Genomic DNA, 11,152 nt, shown 5'->3' on the forward strand with positions numbered 1-11,152 from the left:
TTCTTGAGATCTATATATGCGAACACAAACACACAAACACACAAACAAACAAGAAATTCCTCCGAGGTAGGAAAAACACCCCCGTCCTTACCAGAAGTCAGAAGTCAGAAGTCAGAAGAGAGAAAGTCAGAAGTCAGAAGTCAAAAGTCAAAAGTCAAAAGTCAGAAGTCAGAAGTCAGAAGTCAGAAGTCAGAAGTCAAAAGTCAAAAGTCAAAAGTCAAAAGTCAAAAGTCAAAAGTCAAAAGTCAGAAGTCAGAATGTAAACACAGAAGTCAAAAGTCAGAAGTCAGAAGTCAGAAGTCAGAAGTCAAAAGTCAAAAGTCAAAAGTCAAAAGTCAGAAGTCAGAAGTCAGAAGTCAGAATGTAAACACAGGGTCCATTGCGAAAGGGTACGTCGAGGTAGGAAAAACACCCCCGTTGGTCAAAGGGAAATAACCATTCTCACTGCCACCAACTGAGAATGTTATTTCCCTTTGACCATTAATATGTCACTCTTAATCTTAATCCACCAATAACTCCCTAACCGTGTGTTTGACTGCTCCCAATTTTTGTAAGGACCGTCTCAGGAATATATAGAACCTGTTCACCAAGTGTGGTGACGATCGGTCCGTTCATTCTTGAGATCTATATGCGAACACAAACACACAAACACACAAACACACAAACAAACAAACACATCCAGTGAAACCTATACACACCCCTATACCGGGGGTGTAACAAAAAACATAGGTGAGTATCGTTTTGTTTACATGGAGCCTAACTTTCACCTGGTGAGTGCACATGTACTGTTAACGCACAGCTCTTGCCGTGAGGTTTGTGGCTATAGCCGTGTGTCGTTTTGATTACATGGAGCCCAACTTTGTTGTAGAGTTGTGTTACTGGCATTGTGGCTGCTGTCTACACTTCCTCTTGACTGCAGCCACCATCATTGAGGCAGCGGAACTATGTTAACGTGTGTCTCCTGTGTGAAGGTGAACCACGTCAGCTCCCTCCTCCCTGGCCACAACGCCTCCATCCTGGTCACCATCATGGCGGGCACCTCGGGGGTCAGCAAGCTCATCTTCGGCCTCCTCTCGGACTTTCTACGCAACTACCGCGTAGCTCTGCAGCAGTTAGGCCTCCTCGTATACGGAGCTATCCTCTTACTCCTGCCCCTGTGCTCGAACTTTCCAGGCTTCCTCGTCATAGCCGTGTGTTTCGGACTATCGGACGCTCTGATCATGGTTCTGTACGGCCCTAACGTGATCGACCTGGTGGGACCTGCCAGAGCTTCCCAGGCATTCGGCTTCATGTCGCTACTGTCTATACCAGGCTTTCTGTCAGCACCAGCTATCACAGGTGAGAGGATGATGAAGATGATGGTAATGGTGATGAGAATGTTGATGATGATGATGATGATGATGATGATGATGATGATGATGATGATGATGATGATGATGATGACGACGACGACGACGGTGATGATGCTGCTGCTGCTGCTGCTGTTGCTGCTGCTGCTGCTGATGATGATGATAATGATGATTATGATGACAGCGACGACGACGACGATGATGATGATGATGATGCCCACAACTAACACATCCCTAATGATATGCGAGCTGAGGTTAAAATTGTTTTTGTTATTTTCTGTTTCTTTTTTGTGTGGCTGCGCTGGATACAATAGCTAGGCTGATGGCGATACGTTTTCTTACAAGCAAAGACATAGTTGCATAACATATTTCTTACGTGGTGTTTTTACACTTAATCAAGTTTTGACTAAATGTTTTAACATAGACAGGGAATCGAGACGATGGCGGCGGTGTATGTGTGTGTGTGTGTGTGTGTGTGTGTGTGTGTGTGTGTGTGTGTGTGTGTGTGTGTGTGTGTGTGTGTGTGTGTGTGTGTGTGTGTGTGCGTGTAGAACGATTCTGAGAAAACTACTGGACCGATCTTTATGAAACTTCACATGAGAGTTCCTGGGTATAATATCCCCAGGTGTTTATTTCAATGTTTCAATAACTATCGTTGAGACCGCACTGTCACACCCTCATTGTTCAACTAAATTGATTGATATTTTGGTCAAGCAATCTTTGACGACGTCCGGACTACGGGATTGCATTTCAGCTTGAAAGCTTAAACATCAGTTAATTAGTTTGCTCATTAAAGTTGTAATTAAAAATCGATTTTTCAGTTACAGATCACACAATGATCGCATTGTATTCCTCATCTTCTCCTGAATTCAAAAATGTATAGGTTTGTCATGTTTACTCTAGCAATGTGCTCAGAATGGAAGAAAATAGGTCCAGTGAGTACTTCGGTCGCTTGCTTCGCGGAGACCAGGGTGAGACAAGTTAGCCGAGACTATCTGAAGGTAGTCTCGGCGGTGACTATTTTTGGGGTTATTGATCTTTATAGTTTGTTAACGATTGACTAAATGTTTGTATATCGCTTCAGGCTACTTGTTTGTTTTAACTTGGCGCACGTGCTGCTGTTGAATAGAAGCTACTGCTACGCAGGCTGATAGACACAGTTACAGACACATACACACGAACAGACACGCAACCTCTTGTTCCGTTTGGTGTGAGCGTCAACCTGGATCATGGTAAAGTAATGAGATGAAAGTATATAGCCATTACGAACAGGCTGTAATCCCCCTACACAACAGATCGAGTCATCCATAAGAAGGCATTACAGCTGATCGCATCGTCGGCTTGGCCTATATGTACGTGTTATTGTATTGCTTGTGGACAGCTAATGATTTCTTTATTGCTGATGGTAATTGATGATGATGATAAAAACAGAGATAGAGGCAGATAAAGTTAGAATTGAATTGAATTGAATTGAATTGAATTGAATTGAATTGAATTGAATTGAATTGAACTTTATTTTACAAGGATTTAGATTTAAGGCTACGCCTTTTCTTACAATCTGTCCTTGGGACGCATAGACACACAATTATATAATAAAAATAAAAAAATTAAAAATTAAAAAGTTAAAAAGTTAACCAACAAAAGGAGGTCGGAAAACGTGATAATAAAGATGACGATGATGATGATGACGATAATGATGATGATAATGATGATGATGATGATAAAGATGAGGCATGAAGAGCATACATATGTGGTTATTCATAAAATCAAATGCATACTATGCAGGTAATTATAAATACAAGCTGGTAGCATTCGAACATGTAGCAATAGTGTAACAAAAATATGTTCAGAATATACAATGCACAGCATATTTTTGACGTAATACTAAGTTTGGTAAGTCAAAAGGCGTTAAACTACTCAGACATTAAGTGGCTTTTAACACATTTTTTAAAACTTTTTAATGACTTTAGGTGCTTAAAGGATGATGGAAGTGAATTCCAAACTGAAGTACCCGAAAAAGCAAGACTGGTCTTATACAGGTCAATTCGTGGAATTGGTGGGATCAAGTTGACCGACCCATATCTGTGGGTAGCTTTATTAAATAATGATGTAATGTAAATCGGCACTTTACCGTGATACAATTTATGCATGAAAATGGCTTTGTTTAACTTGAGATGCTTTTCCAGTGGAAGAAAGTTAAGCATTTTTAATTTCATATCTGTTGAGGCATTATCCTTTACGATGAGTTTGGCCGAGCGACGATAGAGAGAGTCTAACTTTTTCAAGTGGACATCACTGCTGCCATCCCAGAGCGTCGAAACATAATTAATGTGAGGCATTACATGAGCATGGTGGAACATTTCCAGAGTCCTTCTGTCGGTATATTGCTTTAACTTGGATAGGAGGAAAACGTTCTTGACTAATTTCTTGCAAATATGCTGTATTTGTGCCTGCCACTTGAATTCACAATCAAGAATTACCCCTAAAACGCGATGCTGTTGAACTTGTTCAATTGATTGCGTACCAATAGTAAGATTTAGTTTGAGTGGAGAAATCTGATGTTTTTGTCTGGTTGCGATTACCATACTTTTAGTTTTTATTGGATGGACAAGCATAGCATTAGCACTACACCAGTTATTTACATCGTTTAAAGCTGTTTGAAGGGAGGACTCTATTACTGTAACAGACTTTCCACTTGAATGAAGAGAAGAATCGTCAGCAAAAAAATCACTTCTTACATTACTATCAGAAATGTGCAGTGGCAGATCATTGATATACAGACAGAACAAGATCGGCCCAAGCACTGACCCTTGAGGCACCCCGCATTTCACAGTCTCCTCAGTAGATATTTTACAGTTTAGGGCAGTATATTGAGATCTGTCCTGTAAATAGGAAGCAAAACAGTTACACACTGAACTGTTTCTGAGATACAACTGCAATTTCTGCAGTAAAATGGAATGATCAACAAGATCAAACGCTTTTTTAAAGTCGAGAAACACAGCACCACTGATTTCAGATCGGTTTGTTGCAGACAACCAGGTGTCGCATAGCGTCGTAAGGGCGCTGTGACAAGAGTGATTTGTTCGAAAACCAGATTGAAAGAGAGAGAGAGAGAGAGAGAGAGAGAGAGAGAGAGAGAGAGAGAGAGAGAGAGAGAGAGAGAGAGAGAGAGAGAGAGAGAGAGAGAGAGAGAGAGAGAGGGGAGGGGGAGAGATAGACAGACAGACAGACAGACAGACAGACATAAAGAGAGAGAGAGAGAGAGAGAGCGAGAGAGAGAGAGAGATAAGAGAGAGAGAGATGAGAGAGGAAGGGAGAGCGAGAGAGAGAGAGATAAGAGAGAGAGAGATGAGAGAGATAAGAGAGAGAGAGACAGACAGACAGACAGACAGACAGACAGACTGACTGAGACACACAAACTGTCAGAGATACAAACAGACGACAGATACAGATATATTGGCAGAAACAGACAGGCAAGCAGATAGACACTCAAAGAGGGAGGGAGACATAGGACGAGAGAATGAGAGACAGGAAAACAGACAAAAAAAACAGACAGGAAAACACACACACACACACACACACACACACACACACACACACACACACACACACACACACACACACACACACACACACACACACACATACATGCGGGAGATGCAAACTGACAAACCCGCATCAAGTTTATTTTAGCTGGCAACACTAAAGGTATGTGCAGGCATTATGAGAGGTAGCTGTGTACAGCTTTTGACTGTTCATAATTGTAATCTGCGACAAACAGACCCATCGTTGCTTCAGCCATGCTGTCACTCCTGCACTGCCCCTGTTAATGGTGTAACTGTCTAGACTCATTGGTGTCGTATGCGATTTGTACTTCTTTTTCAGAGGAGAAGTGGCTTTTTACACTGTATAACACACGATGTCAAATATAATGCTTACTCTTTATAATTACGTCCTTGTGCAATTTCGTTCTGTAATTGAGAGGCAGGCCTAAAGGCAAATGACTGCTTTGTACAGACAACAAATTAAATGTTTGGTCTAGTTTTTTTTAATCTTTCTTACATCGCTGTGTGTGTGTGTGTGTGTGTGTGTGTGTGTGTGTGTGTGTGTGTGTGTGTGTGTGTATGTGTGTGTGTGTGTGTGTGTGTGTGTGTGTGTGTGTGTGTGTGTTTGGCAGGACGAATGCACGACGAGCTTCACCACTATGACGCGGGCTTCTACCTGGCTGGCGCTGTGTCTGTGTTGGCTGCCATTATCATGCTATTCGTCACAAACCCCTGCCTACGTCATTCAGCCAACGCTGACGTCACAACAATCAAACAGGTAACACAGTTATTCTTTAAAGTAAACACACAAAAAATGTGACTAATATGTTATCTACATTGTCTTTAATGGCTACCAACATCGTGATGCATGCTCCGCACTTGTGACGTCAGCGTAGTATGAACGTTGACGTCATTAACTAAGGAACATGACTGTTACAACTACTGTTTATTTCTTTGGCAAATAAATAGAGAAACTTGTATCTGTGTTGTCTTTAATGGCTTCTGTCCTTCTGGTCTTGTAAATCCTCCGTTCTTTAATCATGCACATATAGCTCGTCCCAAGCGAAATCGTGAACAGATATTATAAGATGTTTGATGGGTTGTTGACAGACCAGCTTTTTTGTCGGTCCGAGGGGGAGCATATCGTCTTTTGTTTCATATTTATTGACCAAGGCTGAATGCCGCGGTCAATGAATATAAAACAAAAGTCGACAAGCCCCCCCGAGGACCAACAAAAAAGCTGGTCTGTCAACAAACCACCAAACATCGTTTTTGTCATCATTTTGGTAGTGAGAAAATAAGTGCACAATCAACCCAGGGAGCCATGCTTTGAAACACGGGTTCTGTGCTGATAACCACACGAGTCCCGGTTTGATAACCACTGGCAATCGAAGCTGGCGTGTGAAAGCAACTTTCTGTGTTTTTGAGTTCATTAAATGTTGGGATGAATGTGTCAGGTTTGAGGATGCACAGTTCTGTAGGTTCATCTCGGTATTCCACCCCCTCGGCTTTCTGTTGGGCAAACTGGCAAAAGTAAACACAAAACAAAACTACTTCATGAAAGGTCATACATTCATCAAAAACAAATGAAACCTAGCGATATGTTTTGTCTTCTTACAGAGTCATGGAGTGCGTGTATCTGTGTTTCGATACACAGACGTTCGGAGAAACACGAACGTCAAGTTCAAGTAAAACGACCCCTGACACACTCATTTTGACCCGTGCACAAGACGTTGTATCGATAAACGAAGCACAAATAAGAAACAATACTAAAAGCAAAGAAAATAGCAACAAGATATGCAAACATCTAACAAAGCCAAGCAAGCAGAATGACAGGTCTAATGAGTTCGTTTTTGGAACTTTGCAAAGCAGTGTCGTGTCGTCTGTTTAGGTCTGGGGAAACACCAATGAAAAGAGCCGAAGAATCCCCGAGCGTTTCTATTGGGTTTGCTTTTGATTATCCATGTATAACCTGCTTCCTGAAACTATGGTAAACTGGGATTTATTGCCTGGGGAACATTAGATTTATTTCTCAGGTGCTTGTGAATGAAAACTCGTGAAAATTATGACACATAATTATGTCCCTTAAACTTCTTAAAGTTGACGTATTTCTCCAAAAGTGCAAACAAAATTCAATCTCTTGTAACAGTAATATGTGTGCGAGTGTTTGGCCAAAACTCGGAGAGAGAGGTGGGATAGCAGAAAGCAAAACAAAAAACAAAACAAAAAAGTAATCCTACTGCTTGTTTAATGTTGTGTTACAGAAGCCTTCATCTGGCCTTGACCTTAAAGCCTCACAACTTCCGACGGATCCTGGAAAAGACCAAACGAGCGACAGGGGCGACTACACTCAACGTTACACGCCATGCCACAATAGTAAAGTTTGATATTAATGTGGCGAAGGCGACTACACTCAACGTTACACGCCATGCCACAATAGTAAAGTTTGATATTAATGTGGCGAAGGCGACTACACTCAACGTTACACGCCATGCCACAATAGTAAAGTTTGATATTAATGTGGCGAAGGCGACTACACTCAACGTTACACGCCATGCCACAATAGTAAAGTTTGATATTAATGTGGCGAAGGCGACTACACTCAACGTTACACGCCATGCCACAATAGTAAAGTTTGATATTAATGTGGCGAAGGCGACTACACTCAACGTTACACGCCATGCCACAATAGTAAAGTTTGATATTAATATGGCGAAGGCGACTACACTCAACGTTACACGCCATGCCACAATAGTAAAGTTTGATATTAATGTGGCGAAGGCGACTACACTCAACGTTACACGCCATGCCACAATAGTAAAGTTTGATATTAATGTGGCGAAGGCGACTACACTCAACGTTACACGCCATGCCACAATAGTAAAGTTTGATATTAATGTGGCGAAGGCGACTACACTCAACGTTACACGCCATGCCACAATAGTAAAGTTTGATATTAATGTGGCGAAGGCGACTACACTCAACGTTACACGCCATGCCACAATAGTAAAGTTTGATATTAATATGGCGAAGGCGACTTCACGAAATGTACTTCACGGAGCACGGTGCAAACAACAAATGGACACTGGATTTTGACCAAAACAGACTTTGTGGATTCTTCGCGAAGCCAAAGTCGGGCTCAATTAAAGAAGTTAATTAATTAAATCAGACAACACCACACACAACTAGAGATGCAGTGGTATACCAGGAAACCGATTAAACCGGTTCGAAGAAAAAACACCATGTCGGTTCGTGTGTTCCGTACTGGTTTCAACCGGTATTATCCGTGCTTTTCCGTACCGTCTAGCGAAAACAGCCGGGAACAGTCATGGCAACGAGTGTTACATCATCAGCGTGATATATTTTCTCCACTTCTGGGGACAGTACCAGAGAGCATCAGGAAAAACAGAACACGGAGACCGCACACTTTTTTCTAGGTAACAGTTGCAGCAAGCAGCCAGATGCTATGTAATGTGCAATGCATTGATGGACTACCTTCAGTGAAAAATTGATGATACATTCCACACAACCAATATTCACGACGACGGCTGTGAGTACCAGACCATAATGTAATCGAGTCAACCTCCCTTGCTCACTCTGAACGCAGACGTGGAATGATCGGCATCTTAACGTTGCTGGACATGTCGGTATACCGATACAAAAGACATTACAATTTGTTGTTGTTTTTTAAAATAAAACCGGGATGGAAACTCGTACCGGTGTAAAAGGAAAATATGCCCACTGGGAAAAAAGAGTCCCACAGACTATCATTCATAGGAACCATATTCCCCAGCAGGCTACATTTTCCTAGACTTTGAGCGGACAATTGTTCCTAGGAGATACAGTCCTAGCCTATATTTAGGGGTCGGACTTTGAATCCTGGAGGGCATCTTTTCCTTTCCAGCCTGGGAAGAAGAACACCTTTTCCTAGGAAATATAATCCCGGGACTTCTGTTCCTAGGACACAAAGTCCAGGGACACATGTTCCTAAGATACAGAGTCCGCCGGACTTTTAAACAGACAGACATGTCACCCTTCACACCTCTCTACACACACAACATCCAAAACTACACTGTGCGCGATGACAAAAGACGCAGAAACTCCAGGAAGAGAGAAGTTCGTAGAACTGAAAGCATGAAAGCAGTCTTGTGGATGATCTAGAGGATTGACGAACGAGTGCCGACGATGCAGAAATTCTAAACAGTACATGTGCATTCAGAATACAGTAGAACCGCCCCCCCCCCCCCCCTCTCCACCCTCTGTTACTATAGAGCAGACGAAGAAGCGGTACCAGGGAAAGGGAGAGAACTGCGAGATTACAGAGCGATTTGATTAAAGTCAGTGTGTGCGTGTGTGTGTGTGTGTGTGTGTGTGTGTGTATGAATGTGTGTGTGTGTGTGTGTGTGTGTGTGTGTGTGTGTGTGTAAGTGTAATGTTGGGTGTGCGTATGTGTGTGTATGTATGTGTGTGTGTGTGTAAATGGTACCAGTAGTAGAATGAGTAATACATCTACCACCACCACCCCTTCTCCACAATCACCATCACATCATCCCCATCAGCATCAACATTATCAACACTATCATTATTATTATTGGCGTGATAAGTTGTTGCTGTATTGTACCATGCTGCTTGTGAGCAAATACTCAAGAATCAATAAGTTGACAGTAAATAATAAAAGAAACACAATCTGTAACCATCTTCTTTGTTTCTTTTTACATTTAGTCAAGTGTTGACTAAATGTTTTAACATAGAGGGGGAATTGAGACGAGGGTCGTGGTGTGTGTGTGTGTGTGTGTGTGTGTGTGTGTGTGTAGAGCGATTCAGACCAAACTACTGGACCGATCTTTATGAAATTTGACATGAGAGTTTCTGGGTATGAAATCCCCGAATGTTTTTTTCATTTTTTTGATAAATGTCTTTGATGACGTCATATCCGGCTTTTCGTGAAAGTTGAGGCGGCACTGTCACGCCCTCATTTTTCAACCAAATTGGTTGACATTTTGGTCAAGTAATTTTCGACGAAGCCCGGACTTCGGTATTGCATTTCAGCTTGGTGGCTTAAAAATTAATTAATGACTTTGGTCATTAAAAATCTGAAAATTGTAAAAAAAAAATAAAAATTTATAAGACGATCCAAATTTACGTTTATCTTATTCACCATTTTTTGCTGATTCCAAAAACATATAAATATGTTATATTCTGATTAAAAACAAGCTCTGAAAATTAAATATATAAAAATTATTATCAAAATTAAATTGTCCAAATCAATTTAAAAACACTTTCATCTTATTCCTGGTCGGTTCCTGATTCCAAAAACATATAGATATGATATGTTTGGATTAAAAACACGCTCAGAAAGTTAAAACAAAGAGAGGTACAGAAACGCGTGCTATCCTTCTTAGCGCAACTACTACCCCGCTCTTCTTGTCAATTTCACTGCCTTTGCCATGAGTGGTGGACTGACGATGCTACGAGTATACGGTCTTGCTGAAAAATGGCATTGCGTTCAGTTTCATTCTGTGAGTTCGACAGCTACTTGACTAAATATTGTATTTTCGCCTTACGCGACTTGTTACATTTAGTCAAGTTTTGACTAAATGTTTTAACATAGAGGGGGAATCGAGACGAGGGTCGTGGTGTGTGTGTGTGTCTGTGTGTGTGTGTGTGTGTGTGTGTGTGTGTGTCTGTGTGTCTGTGTGTGTGTCTGTCTGTGTGTGTGTGTGTGTGTGTGTGTGTGTGTGTGTGGATAGTGTGTGTGTGTGTGTTTGAATGTGTGTGTGTGTGTGTGTGTGTGGGGTGCGTTTGGACTGCTCTCATAGTAAGGTCTTTAGGTGGTCTAGACACCTACACACTGAGGTCCTAAATCGGTGTGAGGTCTTCCAGTAAGTCCTCACTTTGTTTTTGCTTGGAACTATCTCTCCGTTGACACCGTTAAGTTGACTTTTTTCCCGTTAAGTTGACTTTTTTGACGGAAAGAATGTCATAACAATGTTCAAAATGACATTCTTTCCGTCCTCTATAGGCGACGATATAGGTCAAATTTTGTGCCTTTTTTAGTGAAAATTCTTCGATGCCGGAGCGAGTACTGCACTCAGTGCCGTTGTAGTGCAAGTGCACTAGAAAGGCACTGCACCCAGTGCCGTTGTAGTGCAAGTGCACTACAAAGGCACTATCCGTGTGTGTATTAGCAAGTCCTCACTATGAGAGCAGTCCAAACAGGGGTGTGTGTGTGTGTGTGGTATACTCAGTGTGTACAAG

The 11,152-nt window shown here is 41.7% G+C and overlaps 1 protein-coding gene across 1 annotated transcript in view; it reads left to right on the plus strand.

Moving 5' to 3' along the window:
* Positions 1 to 10,047, plus strand: part of LOC138974217 (monocarboxylate transporter 10-like) — a 70,393-nt gene extending 60,346 nt beyond the window's left edge. Inside the window, exons 5-7 of the mRNA XM_070346944.1 lie at positions 972 to 1,338; positions 5,527 to 5,672; positions 7,159 to 10,047. Of these exons, the coding sequence (XP_070203045.1) occupies positions 972 to 1,338; positions 5,527 to 5,672; positions 7,159 to 7,281 (636 nt within the window). The 3' untranslated portion in view covers positions 7,282 to 10,047. The remainder of the gene's footprint in view (positions 1 to 971; positions 1,339 to 5,526; positions 5,673 to 7,158) is intronic.
* Positions 10,048 to 11,152: the final 1,105 nt, after the last annotated feature.

Source organism: Littorina saxatilis, linkage group LG8 (genome assembly GCF_037325665.1).
Source record: "Littorina saxatilis isolate snail1 linkage group LG8, US_GU_Lsax_2.0, whole genome shotgun sequence".
Lineage (NCBI taxonomy): Eukaryota > Metazoa > Mollusca > Gastropoda > Littorinimorpha > Littorinidae > Littorina > Littorina saxatilis.